The following is an 18,202-nucleotide window of genomic DNA, read 5'->3' on the forward strand; positions in this document are numbered from 1 at the left end:
TTTGTGGTTGGGATTGCCCTGACCCAGGTGCAGGACCTTGCACTTGGCATTGTTGAACTTCATGGGCCCACCTCTTTTGTCTGTCAAAGTCCCTCTGAATGGCATCCCTTCCATCCAGCCTGTCAACTGCACCACACTGCTTGGTGTCGTTGGTAAACTAGCTGTGGGTGCACTCAGGGTACATTCATGTCACTAGATGTAAAGAAATAGATACAGAAATAGACACAGATAAATGCAATTATGTCCGTACACGAACATAGAGGTTTTTATACATCTGCATTAGATCGTGCTATATATACGTGCCCTAAACTCCAAATACAACAACTTTGTAGGCGTGCCAGCAATGCACACACGTACCTGTGCAATACCTGCCTACACACCAGTGAGTCTTCCCCAGGGTGGTGGCTGCCAGGGCCCCAGCCCTCCACCCGCGGCCGCCCCTCCTCACCGCCCCCGGCCCCCGTCCGTGACAGGGCCAAGCTTGGCCGGACTGCCGCAGCGCGAGGTGGAGTGGTCGGGCGGCGGCGCTGTGGAACTGGCCCCTCGCCGTCTGCTGCCTACCGGCCAGCCCCACCGAGGCCCGCAGCAGCGGCACCAACGGGCGCGTAGGCAGCGCGGGGTGTGCAACGCGGCGGGGCGGGCGCAAGGACTGCGGCAGGGCCGCCCTGAACGGCCCCTCTTCTCCCGCCGGAGCCGCTTTGGCCCGTCTGCGGGCAGCGCCGAACAAAGTACCGCAGAACGCTCCGCCGCTGCGGGAAGACTGCGGAGGCAGCGGCTGCCGCTGCCGGACTCTCTCCACCTCCCAGGGGGAGGTGCCCGGCGGTGCGCGGGGACCGGCCCGCGGGGAAGCCGCCGGGGATTGGCTCGGCCGGGTGCGAGTCGAAGGTGCTGGGGGAAGCCATCTGCGGCGCAGGCGATTTCGCCCGCTGTGCGTGAGGGTGAAGGGGGGCTCTTGCCCTTGTGGGTCATTTCGAGTTTTATTCAACCTCTTTTTTTATTGTTTTTCTCTTTCCCCTTTTCATGGGATCATGGCCACGGCAGTAGGGCCGTGATGTCTCTGGGAACAGCACCAGTGCTGCAATGCTGCCCGCAGCAGCCCTAGCGAGGGGAGGCGTTTGAGCGGCGGCCGCGGCCGTACATCCTCCCCGCGGCAGCGCCGCCGCCTTTCTCTCCCCGCCGTGCGCCCAGACCGGCGGGAGAGGGGCCTCGCCGCCCGCCCAGGGCCGTGCCCCCTGCCTGCCACCAGCAATTCCGCCGAGTAAGGCTGTAAATTAATACTGAAACCCCACCGACCCATAAAGGGGAGAGGGAGAGCAGAACCGCGCACAACATGGCCACTCTGCTGCGGAAAATCGGGCTGATCCGCCTGCACAACCGGGACACGGAGGACCCCAAGCACCACCACCACCGCAGCAGCAGCCAGCAGGGCTCCTCGTTGAGAGGCAGGGGCAACCAGAAGAACAGCAGCAACAAGCCGCAGCCGCAAGGCCCTCCCGCGGGCGGCGGCGGCTGCAGCAGCAGCAGCGAGAGCAGCCCCGGGGGCCACAAGAACAAGAAGGCACCGGAGCTCGCCAAGCAGCCTGCACAGCTGCGCTCGGGGGGCGGCAAGGAGAAGCCGCGGGAGGCGGCCAAGGAGCCCGGCGCCGGTAAGGAGACGGCGCAGCGGCCCGGGTGCGGGTCGGGGCCGGCTCCGCTGGTGCCGCTGCCGTCGGGGTCTGGGCCACTGGCGCCCGCGGGCCGGCAGCAGCACTGCACGCAGGTGCGGACCCGGCGGCTGATGAAGGAGCTGCAGGACATCGCGCGGCTCAGCGACCGCTTCATTTCGGTGGAGCTGGTGGACGAGAGCCTCTTCGACTGGAACGTGAAGCTACACCAGGTGGACAAGGACTCGGTACTGTGGCAGGACATGAAGGAGACCAATACGGAGTACATCCTGCTCAACCTCACCTTCCCCGACAACTTCCCCTTCTCGCCGCCCTTCATGAGGGTGCTCAGCCCCCGCCTGGAGAATGGCTATGTTCTCGACGGTGGAGCCATCTGCATGGAGCTGCTCACCCCTCGCGGCTGGTCCAGCGCCTACACCGTAGAGGCCGTCATGAGGCAGTTTGCAGCCAGCTTGGTCAAGGGGCAGGTAGGGGCTCCATGGACTCTCGCTCTGTGTGCGTGCGATGGGGTGGGAGTAAATCTGTGCGTTTGTTTGGATAGGAACCCCAAAGGACAGTGGGTCAAGCCTCGGCTGTGACTGACCTTGGCCAGGCCTGGGTGACAGGGCTTCCTTGAGGACCTGGCGTCATAGGTGGGAAGGAGACAAGGACATAGGTGTTTTGCTCTGGGGTCCCTTCTCAGGCAGGTGCAGCAGAGGTATGCAGAGGGGGCAGCTTGGAGAGGCAAGGAGCACAAGCGTCCATACTGTCCTCCTGCATGCCTTTTGTCCTTATGCTTGGCAGACTGCGTGTGGCACCAAGATGTCGTGCCCGTTTGCCCCTGAGGGGCACGTCCATCACTCCAAAACAGAAAGGACTCTTTCATGCCCCAGTGGGGTTTGGGATTCGAGTCCAGTGCCTCCTGCCTTTCATCAGCTAGTCGGCCATGCTTGCTGGTCTCCTGCGTGAAGTGCAGCCGCTGGCGTAGGGTGCAACGCTATAGCTGCTGCCCCCAGGTCTTTGTCTGGTGCTGTCCTGCACAGCATCCCTCCGGGGACAAGATGTTTATGCCAGGTTAGGGGCTTGGCACAGAGGGCAAAATTGTGGCACGAGGTCACGCCTGGAATTGTTGCCTGAGATGCCGGTAAAGTTGCGCCAGTTTAAAATCTCACCGCCTTGAACGGAACAAGTAATTTCGGGTATGTGCTGCAGTTGCAGCAGTTAAATGGTTGCTGCCAGCTCTCCTCTCCGGGGGAGGTTCCCTTGTTCCCTCCCCCGGCAGAGGATCTCATCGGAGGGGAATCAGTGCATTGTATGCTTTCTCCCCCCCACCCCCGACGAATATTCATAGAAATACTTCATTACCTGGCTTAGTAAATGGGTAAATATCGATGGTGAAACTCATAGGCAGTCCTTCTTTATGGTTATTGTAGTGGACAGTATACACGACTGTGACTGTGTGATTTTCCTGTTCACTTTATGTCCCCTTGAACCTAGGGGACATGTACAGCGGCACATTTGTCAGTAAAATTACACCAAATGACTTCTGAAATTCGTATCTTGAAAAAGAAGGGGAGAAAGAGTCAATAACGTTTTTTTATTTGCTTGATAAAGAGATTACTCCTGTTTGCCTCTCTGGAACTTCTTCTGTGAGCAGAAGTAAAGGCTTGATTTCTCTGAAGACTGAAAATTAATTTTGGTTATTTAATAGGCTTTTATAGTGGCTTTTCCTCCTTCTGCTCTGAGTCTACTGCTTCTTTTTTTAATCGGGTAGTATTTGTCTCTGCTCTTTTTTGAAGAGTTCAAGTTTCCTAGGTCACCTTGGGATATAAAAAACATCTACCAGAAAAAAATTGAGCTTGGGATATCTTAAAGTTCTGTGCCACACTTTAATATCTTGTCTTTTTATTATTTTAAACAAGGATTTAAAAGAAGAATGCTAAATTCCCTTTTTTCTTTTTTATTTTTTACAATTCAGTAACTTTTTTTCAATATTGAATGTTGAATCTAAAAGGGTTAAATTAATATTTACTGGGATGATAAAATGGCCTAGTGAAGTAAAGCACTGAATTGTTTTATTAGTGATAGATATTAAGCTATGTAATTTGACAGTTTTCTTCTCTAGGCCCCTTAGATTTCCAGAAAGTAGTAGTACCTTGTGTTTATATGCATGTAATTAATAAACACATTTAAAACACAAGGTTTTTAATAACATTCTTTCAGAAGGTTATGAAGTTAATTATAAAAAATGAGAATGTGTGTGTGGTACAAGAGAAGCAGAAATAAATTGCTGACAGTCATGTAGTAGTTGAGTAGGTATAACATGTATATTTCAGCATCCTGGATCGTTCATTCCAAGTGGAAAGATTAATGGGTAATGCTGACAATAAATTTAACTTGCAGGTTACAGAGATGTAGCCTGTGATGGGTTGCCAGCCTGTCATCAGAGCCGGGCTCTGTGTCATAGGAGCCACATTTCTGTAATCACACTCCCCTTGTTATGTAATTTTGACTCCATTGCATAATAGGGCTCAAAATACAACAGGCCCTCCCCTACCCTCATTTCATTTTTCAATATACAGGTAATCTACCTTAGATAGTATTTTTCTTTAAATTAAAATGGAGCCACTGAAATGTTGAGAGCTGAGGCCCTGCATTCCCCAGAGCTGCAGGGCTGGTTTTGGGTAACTCTTGCCCTGCTGTAGGTAGTCTCTGTGCCTTTGAGGAGCTGTCTTGAGAAAACTGCGATGGCTTACACCAGGTTAATTGTGTAATTCCTGTAAGCAGCTTGCCCCCTGCAATACAATGAAATACTCAACACACTTGCTATTCAGAAAGGCTGGACCAGTGAGGTCCATTCTACACTGCGTCAGAACAGCCCTGCATGAGCAAATGGCGGCAGCCATGAGGCAGAGTGGGAGATGAGGTGCTGCGGGTAAATGGGACCTTCCAGGGAAATGTCATCAGTTAGCAGCACCGTGATGTCGCATGAAATCGTTGCGAATACTCAAGCTGGTGACGCACCCAAAAGCATGCCTTGCTGGCGTGGGCGCTGGTGTGAGTAGGCAGGACTGAACTTCCCGCCAGTGTGCACTCCTTTTGGCAATTCCTGTGATAAAACTGAGGTGGCTGATTTCATTCAACATTTCTCATCAGTTCCATTTTGCTGAGCTAGCTGTAATGCTGCTGTTCTCTGCTGGTTCTCTGGGGAGAAATGCAGCACTTCTTTGCCTGTTGTTTTGTCAGAACTAATAGTAGTCTACGAACTAATGTAATCTTTTTGGTTTTTTAAGTGATCAAAAAGCAGATTAACACTGGAAATACATTTTTGGAGGGCAGTCAGGATCCTTGACAAATCCAGACTATTTTTTTTTTCACAGACCTTTTAGCAGAGTAAAAGAAAAAGAGAGAGAAGTTGCTCTGATACGTCAAAGGTGAAATATTTCACTCATGAGTTCTGCCTGTAAGGAGACATCAGTGTGCAATACAGAAATTAAGAAGTAGCACATTTCTATTACTTTTCAGCATTATTGTTGTAAGCAGAGAAATCTGCCTCTAGGTTCCCAAACCTGTACATGTCTCCCAGGGGGTGGAACAGTCTCTCAGGATGGCTGTTTCCCCAGATTTCATTAATCAGAACCATATGCCTCAGGTGACTGTGCTTGAAAGGGATGCATGCCCTTCCTTCTCATTGTAAATCTAGTATTGCATTTTTAGTTATGTTGTGTCTGGAAAAAAAATGGAAAAGAACAAATTTCTGTTTGAATGAAACAATTCAAGGAGAGAAAAAAAGAGTTAATTAACAAACAAGTTAGGGTTTGTTTGGTTGGTTGCTTAAGCTATTCAGCTGAGAAAATCAATTATTCACACAGCTCTAGTCAGTATCTTGAGGGGAATTCTCAGTACATCAAAGGCCTAAGACTGTTTCTCTGTCTGGGATTCAGAATCTTACTTTAAAATACTTGTTGCCCTTAACTCAACTGTAGCCTTTGTTTTATGAGGATGACTTTGTGCTTGCTTCCTGCACAGTCAGCTGCTTGCTGGCTCTTGTCATCATAGGTGAAAGCTTGGCCCTGCCGAACCAGTGAAATGGTAGCTGTGAGCCACTGTGGAGTTGGAGTGTCAGAGAAAAAGGTGGGGTGGTGCTAACAAAGTAATTTGAATACAAGTTGGTTGTTGTGGAGGCAGCTGTTCCACATCCCTTGTCTAGGCAGAACCTCTCTTTTCTGTCTATCCAGGCTGTGGAGCTGGCCTGCCGAGTCTTATTCCTTCTTAGCAGCACTCCTTAAAATATTTTGTCGATAATTTCAGGGAAAGATTTTTAAAATGAATCCGTTACTCTCTGCTTCCTGATAACAATGACATTTTCACAATAGGATTAATAACTGAAGAAAGGAAGGGGGAACAGTGCCAGGTCGTAGCTGAGTGGTAAAACGGTGGGAGGTTCGTAGTGGCTTTCCTTGACTAATGCACAAGGCTGAGGCCAGCATCTGTCTCAGGGAAGAATCCTCTCTCTATTGTTTGAAAACATGGTGGATGCTACAGTCCCAAATGAAAAGGAGCAGGCTTTGTCCAAAGGAAGAAGGTTATTTTTGTGTCTTCTGATAGGCATGTTGTTTCTTACTGGAGAGGAATGATTTGACACTGGTTTAGTGAATGTTAAAAGAGAACAGAGCCATGTATGCCAGTGTCCATATAGTGCATCAGAATTTTTCTTTTTTGGACCAGCTAACACAACTGCACCTCATGTCTTGAGCTTAAGCTTTCAGGGCTAACCAGTGGCTGCCGTGTCCTCCTTTTTATTGGCCCCTTGTTCTCTCCATGGAGTCTGGGGACAGGACTGCCAGCCAAAGACTGCTGTCAGGTAACTGCATGACTCTGCAGATTGTCATGCAAAAAGTTCTTTATTTTGATGAAAATACTCCCTTATTCTCCCATCAGTAACTAGAAGGAGCATAAAAAATTTGTTATGAGATACTGAAATAGGACTAGGGAACCCCTAGTTACAAGTATTCTTCCTGTGGTGAGCTTCTGTGTAATGTTTTAAATAAAAAACAAAATACAGTTTGTAAGTAAGGTTTGTTTTTCTATTAGAAAATTTCCTGAATTCAAATATATGTTGATCCCTCATGTTGTAACTTCAGAAATACCTCAGTTGAATCCTATTAGTTTGCCTCGAGGTGTGTGCCCTATATGACTATTGGGCTGGTCCATCTTTTCCATTTAAAAAATACAAGTATGCCATCTGACTTCTGCCAGATTGAAAAAGGAGACATGGGTTTATTTCTTAAAAAAACAGATACAGAAGGTAGCTGTTAATCATAGTCTAAGTTACTTCCTCTTCATCCTTTCAAACAGAAGTATGAGTGAGCATATAGCAGATGGGACTTGCACGGTGTCCAGAAGGTCTGCGGAGTCCAGGTCTTACAGAAGTTAATTGCAAATCCATTGGGTTTTATGCTCCAGATGCTGGGTTTGAAGAATGTAGCCATGAGTAAATCAGCTAATCTTAAAGGCTGCAGAAATGTATAGAGAACACAATTATGTCTCTCAATTATTTTATGCCATTGTATTGTATTAGAGCCTTCAAAAAGCAAGCTGGTTTTATTTTGTCTTTCAGTTAGTTGCCTGAGCAAAGGATGACAGTTTATCATTAAGGCAAGAAATGTTGCTTTAGGTCCATGGTTGAACAGCACAGGAACTTGTATACAAAGACATCAGAGGAGACAAAGAATGTATTATGGGGCTTGTTACTCATGAACAAGTATGACTACTGGGCCAAAGAGGTAACAGACTATTCTTCAGCTACAGAGGATAATCAGATGTATTGACCTTCTAAGTTTTCTGTTGCAGCTGAGAAAAATAGGATTTTCAAGCTGAAGTGGGAGCATATGTAATTTCTGTGTTGAGATGCTGGAATTGATGAAAGGGTTGGAAAAATACTGTTTATTTGTTCTCTCATATATTGCTGTTCCGACTATCTGCTTCTATTACGCAAATGTATTCTACTGTGAGGAAAAAAGACATAGGGATTCCAGGTCATTGTAGTAGGAAGCTGGTTTAATTCTTTCAAAAAGCAGGGGAAACATAATCTCCCTTTTACCTCTTCAAATCATAAAAAAGGAAAATTTTAAACCACTTTCAGGTATCATCCTCAGTGTTAAAATAGTCATTAAGAAAGCTAAATCACTAAATTGAAACAAACTGCTTATTTCAAAATGTGCTTTTATGGCAAGCAGAACTAATTCTTCCTGGCAATACTTGACTGATCTCCTAAATAAGAATTTAAAATAATTGCCACTTTGAGTCACAGGGAAGTTGAATTTGCTCAAAAGAGCAAGATTCTTCTTTCCTGAATTATAAAAGAAGTCCTAGTTTTCTTAAGTGAAGGTGTTCAAAGAACCATGTCACATTTGGTTCTTTTGTCAGTTAATTTGTTGAAAAAGTGTAATTTTTTTCAAACGCAGAAATCCTAGTCCTGATGGGTGATGTTGTGTCTCCCTGGAGGAGTAATGTGGATGCCTCACTGTCTGTTGTGAGGAACATTTCCTTGTACACCTTAGTCTTGAAAACACATTTTTTCCCTACCATCTACACATGCCCAGGGATTTCCATGCATGACTTAGAGATCGAAGATTTGTAACTCCACAATAATTCTGTCTTCATATCACAGGACTCTTATTGCCAGGCATGATTTGAGGTGTGTCACCCGAGTGGGCATCTGTTCTCACAAAGTAGGTTGTTGGCTAAGTAACGCAATACTAGCTGCATTTGTTTTTCCTATCTAAGCTTCTTTGTGCTGAAGTGCTGATCTCTTCTTTTCCTTGACGTAGTCATACCTTCACATGTAGTTTCCAATTTACAAATTATCTTCTCTGTAACTATCAAAAAAGGTAATGCTGACATTAGGCATGAAGCGAGGTGGGAGGATTGCCAGGCACAATTACTCCATACTTAAATGGAGAAATCTTAAGGAGCTGCAGTGATTATGCTGTCTGAATGCCTCAAAATATGTCTTAAATTGAATGTCTCACCTGCAAGTGGAATACCAAGTTTCTTCATATTTTTCAAAAGTATGTGGCTTTCAGCTGGCTTGAGTCATGCACCACAGGGTCATTTCTGCTGAGTACTGAGCACTTCACAGTGTTGATCTTTCACTCTGTCTGGAAACAGTGGTAACTGAGTAGATCCTGTACTGTCACCTACCCTGATCGTAAGTGAAACCAGCACTGTGCTGGGAATTGGAAGAGACACATAGAGAGAGCCATGTGCTTTGATGAAAATCAATTTGCACAAACGGTGTAAGCAGGCACCACTCAAGATATTCATGTGATTCCTCTTGGTCTGCGTGAAACATATAAGTGGGCAGCATATTTAAGACATTCACATGAAACACACTCAAGGTGTTAGTCTGATTTGCCCCATTCCAATTTAAACTGAGGTACAGCATGTGTACCTGTCCTCAGCCATGTGTGGCAGTTACTTCCCATTGCAGGCATCTGCAGAGTCTGTCCTTGGAAAATGTCTTTTTATCTGCTTCATAATTTTCTGCCTGTTGTTAAAGTCAACGATCCTCACTGATTTAATCCTCTTCTGTGTGGCCTCTCCAAAACCCCTGGAACCTCTGCAGTGACTCTTTGATAAGAGGTACAAGTCAGTTGCAATCCCAAATCTACATTCAAGGATGAGTGAAAATAAATCTGAAGAAGGAAGAGTAAGCCTGTGTTGTGAAATGACTCAGAGCTCAGATGCTTCTCCTAGTCAGGCTTTAGGAGCTGTGGAATGACTAGATGTTTTTCTTTCTAAATTTGTGTTACTAATGGTAACAGGCCCTCAGCTGCAGTAAGAAGTGTAGAGCTTATTTCCATAATGTGTGCCCATTAAAAAAAAAAAAAAGAAAGAAATTGATGTTACTGATTTTTCAACATTTCTGTCAATTTCTGTAAATGTAAAATTTTCTGTGAATTTCACAAGGACTGGAGAGTTTTATAATTATTGGAGGGAGGAGGGTATTTCACAGCTATAACACTTAGGCTGGGGAGAGGTGGTCTGAGTTTAGCTTGCAGGTTTTGCCACAGACTTCAAGTGCAGTCATGGGTAAATGATTTAACTTTGCTATGTTCCTCTTTACCACCCAGGAAGTATGGATAATCCACTTTCTGAAGGTCTTTTGGGCATACATACTTAAAGCACTCAGAAGTGGGAGCTTTGAATAGATGTCCATGTTCATTAGTATGGAACATATCAAAGTCAAGAAATTGTATAAATAGCAGGGGAAAAGACACATCAGCCTGTGACTCGTTATCTTACTGCATTTGGTCTTGACTCAATTAAATGTTCCCAGAGGTAATCTGCTTTTAGTATCTGGGGGTTTTTTTTAGGGGAAATGTGGAAATAGACATGTTGTCCTGACTGTAACTTCTTCATCTTTATAACCTGTCATAAAGGATGATTTGCTTTGCTTTGGTTGGGTTTACACCTGTGGCTGTGTTAAACTTTGGTAACTTCAGGTTCTTGATGTAGAGGACCTCTGGGCTGATGCAAAGAGGGGCTTTCATGCTGCCATCTGGGCTTGTGCTGACTCTACTTGTACTATTTTCCACAGAAATGTAGTCCAGGATGCTCATCAGAATACTGGGAGAAAATGTCTCTGTTACATAGACTAGCAGGTGCCCATTTGATGGCAGGGGACAAGAACCATCTCTTTTGACAGAATCTGAACCGTGTTGTAAAACAGCTCCTTTGGCCCTGTTGATGCTAGAGTTGCCTTCCAAGAATGTAGTTAGCTCCCAAATTTTTCTTGTTCTTTTGCTGACACAGAGTTTGTTCCACCTGTAAAATTCAGGAAGGGAGTTTGTTAACCCTCATCAGTACTGCAATCAGGCATCTGACCCCACTGACTGTAAGGAAGGGCAAGGAAGGTGTATCTTAAACAGGGGCTGGAGCTACTTGCACACAGATGAGTGAGAGTTAGTAATTACTCAGCTGTAACTCAGATTTCTATTTCCTGGACAAAGAACAGTCTATAGGATGCTGCAAAACCAGAACTTGATGGGTTTTCACTTCTTTGAATGGATTATTCTTAAAGAGGGCCCAAAAAAGCTGTGGAAACATAGCTTCAGAAATTACACATTTGCAGGAAAAGATCACATTTTTAGTTCACTTACGTGACAACATTACCAGTATTTGTCTGCATCATTTTCTATACTGCTTTGCTTTAGCTATAGATAATAATTACCTATATAGTGCAATGTAAATTGTGTGCGGTTTTTGAGACATGATTAAATGTGCCTTATCAGTACATGAAGGAAAAAAATTATAAGCTATGTAATTGGTAGGAGAGACTGTACATATTGCTCTCTTACAGTGATGTTGTGACACACTGCAATCATTGCATTGAGAATATGACAGTAGCTCACTCTAGCATTGCTCTACTTTTGAATGCTTCTGTAGTGCCATGTGGTGTTTTGGCACTGGCTCGGGGCCAAATGCCCACCAAAGCTGCTTTGTCACTCCTCTTCTTAAATGGAGAGGGGAAAATATAACAAAAGCCAGTAAAAAGATAGAAGCAGTTTAATAATAATGATAGGCACAAGCAATAGACCACATGGAATTGAAAGCAAAGAGAGATGTTGGTCTCTACTTCCCACCAGCAAGGACAGTGGTCCGATTTGGGAAGCAGGGCTCTCTATACTTCGTGGTTCCTTTGGAGAACAGGCACCATGGATGAATCCCCCCATGTCCTTCCTTCACTTCATTCTTATATCTGAGCTGATGCCATGGCAAGGAATACCCCTTTGGCCAGTTTGGGTCAGCTGGCTCAGCTGTGTCCACTCCCAAGATCTTGCCCACCCCCCAGCATAGTCTCGGGGGCCTGGATACTTGTTCAGCAGTAGCCAAAACACTGCTGTGTTATCAACTGCTGCTGTAAAACACAGCACTGGAAGGATGCTTGAGGAGGGCTAACTCCAGCTCAGCCAAATCCAATACAAGCCAGTCAAAATATATTTCCCTGAAAACTTTAAAAATTACTCTAGAGTAAGACTGGTTCAGGCCTAACCACTCTATTCCTCTGTTACTTATCAGAAAGGATTTGAGTATGTTTGCATAGCACATGTGTTTGAACAGTTGAGGCCCAAAGCCACTAGTCACTGGCGCATTAGTAGGCTAGAGACTCATAGTGTACTCCAGGTCTTATAAAATGCACAGTTCTTCCATCATCCATGGAGAAGCCTGGGACAACAGACTTGGCAAATGGGCATATTCCTGTGGGTCTCTTTCCTTTCCTTGAAGAGATCATCATAGATGCATGATGCCCTCCTACAGCCTTTTGTAGATCTCTAAACAGTAGCTCATTTTCTGTCTCCTGGTGTTTACCTAGAAGTGAGTCACTAGAGTCTGCTGTAAAGAACTCCTAAGAGATTAAGGGGAAAAATGAAATTATATCCATGCACCTTTATGCTGATTTAAATGATGGCTGCAGTCAGCCCCATGTGTGGAAGGCTGGTTTGATTTGTCCTTGGAAGACCAACCTTGAGTTGCGTATCCAGGATTAATGAAAGGAATGCATGCCTGAGGAGTTTGCACTAAGACTAGCGTTAACATGAAGGCTTACCTACTTCTGAGTCTGTTAGCTGTGTAGCGTTTACTATTAATACTACTTTTTGTTAACCAGTCTAGGAAGAAAAGTCTGGATTATACCTGAAAGTTTTATTGTGGCATTCCAAAGATGTGTAGCGCAGGGGCTTATGCTATTTCCAGAATAACCTCCATCCTGTAAGATCTGATGACTTCATACAATAAATCTCTGAAAATCTGAGACCAAATAGCAAAGGGACTTTGAAGGATTCAGGAGCTGGCTACACAGTGCAACAGCTGATCTGTCTTGGGAGTTTATCTAAGCTTGACTTGGAGACCTTCACAGGTGTATTTGAGCCAGCACTTAGGCAATAGCATGATCCTGAGAAAGGCTGGTCGCTATTATATAGTCTTGTCCTTCCAGGTAGCAGCAAAAGTGCTACAACGTGGAAGCACAGCTGATGCTGTGTGCTATGCCAAACCATCGAGTTTTGGTCTGGGAGCTACTATAGTTGGTTTGATCTCTTCATTGCTGCCAAAGAAATCCCCATGAGGCCATTCTGATTCTGGACATAGGAGAAGAAATGTCAGGACTGTTATTATGAGACATAGGCCAGGCATGGGCAGATATGTAGTTGTAGTGGGATTACATAGCTAAAGAGCTTCGGGCTTCATATTTGGTATCTCTGCACAGGATTTAACTTTGTCTTTGGACTACTTCATGGCATGATTTTGTTGGGAAAGCACAGTGCTGATTATTACTATTATACAGAGGGACTTTAAAGAGCTACTAGATGTTAAGTTGTACATTTTTATGGATGCACTTCAGTGTCAGTGTTCTTAAGGGGGGAAATGTGCTGATGTCTTTGTGATTGCGGAAAAACATGGAGACTGGTGCAGCATCAATGAGAAGTAGAGAAGCACCAAGATTTGCCCACAGTGGTCTGTAAGTGGGTGCCAAGTCACATATGAGAATACAGAATACAGAATTAACCAGGTTGGAAAAGACCTTCGAGATCATCGAGTGCAACCTATCACCCAACACCATCTAATCAACTAAACCATGGCACCAAGTGCCTCATCCAATCTTAAACACTTCCAGTGACAGTGACTCCACCACCTGCCTGGGCAGCCCATTCCAATGGCAAATCACTCTTTCTGTGAAGAATTTCTTCCTGACATCCAGCATAAACCTCCCCTGGTGCAGCTTGAGACTGTGTCCTTTTGTTCTGGTGCTGCTTGCCTGGGAGAAGAGACCAACCTCCACCTGGCTACAACCTCCTTTCAGGTAGCTGTCAACAGCAACAAGGTCTCCCCCGAGCCTCCTCTTCTCCAGGCTAAGCAACCCCAGCTCCCTCAGCCTCTCCTCATAGGGCTTGTGCTCCAGACCCCTCCCCAGCTTTGTTGCCCTTCTCTGGACATGTTCCAGAAACTCAACATCTTTCCTAAACTGAGAGGTCCAGAACTGAACACAGGACTCAAGGTGTGGCCTAACCAGTGCTGAGTACAGGGGCAGAATGACCTCCCTGCTCCTGCTGGCCACACTATACCTGATACAGGCCAGTATGAGATTTATCTTTGGTCTTTTGCTGCATTAGGTGGGACAGAGTGGTCCCTAGGTACGGCCAGGGTCTTGAGAAGGCCACCTGCAGCAGTCAGTGCTCCTGGAGGTCTTCCTCCTAGCAGTTGTTATGGATATAGACAGGATCCTTATCTGGTGTTTGAACAAAATTCCTTAGCCTGGGCAAATGCAGATGGGTGACATGGAGTTGCTCACTGTGCCGTGCAAACCAGGTGCAGCAGGAGCACGAGTGTGTGAGGAGGCTAAGAGAAGCACATGTTGCCCTGTGTTCCAGCATGGCTGTGTAAACCAGTTGGATGCTGTGGCATTATTTTCACCTTTCAGATGTTTCTAGATTGTTAAAATTATATCCTGATAAGTACATGAAGTCACAGCAGATGGCCAAATCCAAAATGTTCTTTCTAACTCTTTATTTTAATTAGGTTTTCAATTACCCATTTACAAAAAGCACTCGGTGAGTGTCTGAAAGCATTGCAAGTATTCAAATCAGCTCCTGGTGCAACTTCTCAGGGTTAAAGTTGACATTAGCATCTTTATTAAAGGCTTAATTGTTTTAGTCTTTCATAGAATGCTTTAATCTTGTTCAGATACAGTTTGATGTATTTTCTTGATTTGGTGCTGAACGCATCACGATACTTGCTGTGCAAGTGATCGATGCCTTACAGTGGCAGTAGTGACATGTGGGTTAAAGAGCGGTCAAAATGTTGTTGTGCACAATTTAACTATGGCCTGTTGGACTGCATTTACATAACTGTTGTTGCATGCCTTATCTACTATTTTTATCATCTTTACAGAATGCAGCAGCTCATAGTCTCCTGACCAGAGTAAAAATGACTGCAAATGACTGAAAATAAACTGTAGCCAGAGCTGGTAACAGTGCCCATTGAAATGTTTGACACTTTATGTAATTGCATCCAAAATGCCATTTCTTAGTTAAACTTGGGAGGAGCTTTGTGGGAGTAGCAAAAAGCTAGAAAACATTTAGACAGTAGATACCACCCAAGTACAAACTCAAAAGCATCTGAACTGTCTTGACTGGAATTCCATTCTTTTCGTCTACCTTGGGTTTACCTGAGGCACCAAAAAAGGGAAACTTTCAGTTTGCAAGGTTAAATTTTATCCAAATTATAAATACCTGGCAGGATACTGGTTAATACGAGAGAGTCCTAACCATGCCACTCATAGTATCTGCATTAACATAGGAAATGCACAGACTGCAGTGGGGTGGAATTAGCTCATCTTTGATGATGCATTTTACATACAGCTTGCATATGGTACCAGAATGCATTTTAGAAGTGGATTTAATGATCTGGTACATTAATAACAAACAAATATGAGAATAAATGCATGGAATGATGTTTGTTTCATGTGCCGTGTCTCCAGTGGCATTTTAGATGATGTGATGATCCTCACTGCATTGTGTAGCTGACACTGAATATGAGCAGTACCTTTCTCAACAAAAAAAGATCCTATTTCTAGGTACAGGTTAGTTTTAATACTTAAATGAAGCTGGGGAAGACATAGATCGTACTGTGTTAGGTGCTATGCACACAATTCGAAAAGACATCAAAGCCTTTAATGATAAAATAATGTGTATAAGACAAGAGCTGGCAAATGGAACTAACCCAGAAACTGAACAGTAGAGTGAGTTTATTTTCAAAAATATTTCATTGGGGAGGTTTGAGGAAAGCATTTCCTATGCTGATCTAATCCTCTGTTGCACTTCGCTTTATCTTTTTCTGTGTTTCTCTAAGTATACTTCCAATAAAAACAGATTAGGAAGAAAATGCAAAACATGTTTTGTAACAACAAAAATACTCCTGCAGGGTATGCAAGATAATTAGTCAATGAGATTTTAAAGCTATGTTACCTAGATTTATTTAATTAGTCCTTTTGTCATAGCTGAAAAGGACCATCTTCGAAGAACACTTCTTAGCTGGGTTAAATCAAGTACCATTCAGATAAACCATATTTGGGAAATGTTAATTGCCTGATTAGCATGAGGATGGGAAAGGTGTTTTGCTGCTTAGTCTGTCAAGGGGTATTGAAAGAGGAAATACGTTGCTAGTCTGTAAATGGTGACGAGGGAGAAAGGCAAGGAAAAACATCAAAAGGTAAAAAAGCTGTATTTTTGTGAAAATGGTATAAATTGCCTGTGAATAAACCAGGGTGAGAATTAGAGGTTGTTCCTAGTCTTTACTTAAGGTAGGCTCTGAAACACTCTAACTTTTATGATGGTTCTCCAGGGTTGTTGACTCTGTGATACTCACACCTCCAACTGAATTGCAAGTGAAGCATCCACACTGATTTGAAACCTGTTACTGTCTCCTCAGCCCTCGGCTGATATCTCAGCACTACTTGTAGCAGCCTGTGTTCTTCTCCACCCACAGCCACTGGCCCTGGGGGACCAGGGCAGGTGATGAGGAGCCTCTCCCTCTCTTGCAACTGAAAAGAGATGTGGAGGATGCTTACAAAACCCACCTATCCCCAGGAGCTGGTGGGAAGCTGAGGTGCTGTTTTTGTGGCTTACCACAGTCCCTGTCTGTTTAGGGCTGCATGCCCAATCATACAGAATGGGCTTGAGGGTCTGCACCCCAAATGCTTTATGATAGAGGTCCCTTCCCTTGTTTACAGGGGTCCCCATGCAATGGAGCAGGAGCAAGCCCTGTGGCATGTCTGCAGCTGCAGCTGTGGTGGCTGCATGCAGGCCAGGGTGCCAGTACAGGAGCTATGGGGGAAATAGCTTGGTAGGGTTTTTTAAATTCTGTCCGTAACTGCATATAATTTTTCTCCAATAATGTATTTGTCTACTCCAGTTTGGGAACTCTGCTTCTGGTACCTGTAAGTGAATGTCTCTTGGCCTGATGCCTTGAAAAGTTAGGCTGTGATTTCCAGCTGTGTGTTCCCATGTTTAATGAAGGTTTTCTCTTTTTCGTTTGGTGCAGGGCCGTATCTGCAGAAAAGCTGGCAAATCAAAAAAGTCCTTCAGTCGAAAGGAGGCAGAAGCAACATTTAAGAGTTTGGTGAAGACCCATGAAAAATATGGGTGGGTCACCCCACCCGTCTCTGATGGCTGATGTTAGCAACCTGCACTTGACAAAAATGCTGAACAAAAGTACTGTGACATCTCCTCAGTGCTGTAGTCCGCCCATCTTTTTCTACTTCAGCTTCAGTTGCGTACCATGAATGTCAAGGAGACATCTAAGTTATTTATGAACGGATGTGTTTACAGAGGGAGAGTAAAAAAAAAAAAAAGGCAAAAAAAAAAGCTGTGTAGGATCACATTTCAAGACTGGAGAATGGTCATCATTGAAGTCACGTGGTGAGCGGATGCTGAGATTGCGTCATTTGCCCCCATACAGCCCACATTGTCTTCAGCTTCTTTCCATGACAGCAGCACCAAACAGCAGTACTGAAAAGTCTATCCGTTACTGCTCAGTTCATTTAAATGTAAACGAAACAGTTACTATTTAATAGGGAAGCAGTGCATTGCAGGTACATGTTTGCTGTGCTGTTTATCTTTGTCTCCTAGCAGGTCAACATAACTTGAAGATTTGTCTTTATGTGGAACTGTGGTCTGCTGTGACTAAATTTAGACCTCATTTGTGCTCTATATATGACCTTTAATTCATAAGTGAAACCAGAATTAAAATGCTGAAAGGTCCTAGTGTTGAAAAATTAAGTGGAATTACCCAACCAGTTACAATGTGCTATCTATGCTGATTTTGTGATGTGCTGTTCAGAAATAAACCAGTGCAGTTAGCTGAAGGTTAGGTGGTTTTTTTAAAAGACATCCACACCAGGGCTTGGAGTGTTTGGTGGTAGCAGAACCACTGCCCTGTCAGTACCTTCTGCAGTAGCATGTGGCCTGTCAGTTCTCCAAAATGGCAAAACAAGCAAATGGAAATGGACAAAGCAATCTTCCAAAATTATCTGCTTAATTTTAAAATGATATGCCAGTTACCAAGTACAAATTTTCAAGGCAAATGGGACTTGGTTTGTAAGATGATTTGCATGACTGGAATTTTCTTTATTTCCTTTTTTTTTGTTTTCCACTCAATAGGCATTGTAGGTACTGTATATAAATGTCCTATTATTTAATCATTAAGATTTAAGTTTTCTGGTAATCAAATTGAAAAAAAACAAAACCTTTCTAAGGGCCTCCATGAAAGTCAGAGGTAATGTTTAGAATGGTATAAGAAAAGCATTACAAAATGTGGATTCTGAATGGAAAATGGTATTGGACACATGCTGAATAAAATCACAAGTATCATTTCTGTTGCCTCAGGAATTCAATCATTTTGGTCAACTTTTGTTTCCCGAATAAGATTTTGTACTGTGAAATTATAGGCACCTTGTAGATACATCTATTGTGGTGATCTTTTCATTGAAAGCAGGA

General features: G+C 44.3%; 1 protein-coding gene across 1 annotated transcript; it reads left to right on the forward strand.

Annotated features, from left to right (window-relative positions):
- The first annotated feature begins 1,182 nt into the window (after positions 1 to 1,182).
- Positions 1,183 to 17,951, forward strand: UBE2QL1 (ubiquitin conjugating enzyme E2 Q family like 1). Its single transcript, XM_009906564.2, has 2 exons — positions 1,183 to 2,131; positions 16,749 to 17,951. Exons 1-2 carry the CDS (start codon positions 1,331 to 1,333, stop codon positions 16,878 to 16,880), a joined length of 933 nt encoding a protein of 310 aa, XP_009904866.1. The 5' UTR covers positions 1,183 to 1,330; the 3' UTR covers positions 16,881 to 17,951.
- The last annotated feature ends 251 nt before the right edge of the window (positions 17,952 to 18,202 follow it).

Source organism: Dryobates pubescens, chromosome 9 (assembly GCF_014839835.1).
Source record: "Dryobates pubescens isolate bDryPub1 chromosome 9, bDryPub1.pri, whole genome shotgun sequence".
In the NCBI taxonomy this organism is placed as follows: Eukaryota; Metazoa; Chordata; class Aves; order Piciformes; family Picidae; genus Dryobates; species Dryobates pubescens.

Bases quoted from the DNA above. Each gene is read 5' to 3' on its own strand.
- UBE2QL1 (XM_009906564.2), top strand. From the start codon at position 1,331: ATGGCCACTCTGCTGCGGAAAATCGGGCTGATCCGCCTGCACAACCGG. The intron at 2,132-16,748 runs GTAGGGGCTCCA...CGTTTGGTGCAG, and splicing joins CCAGCTTGGTCAAGGGGCAG to GGCCGTATCTGCAGAAAAGC.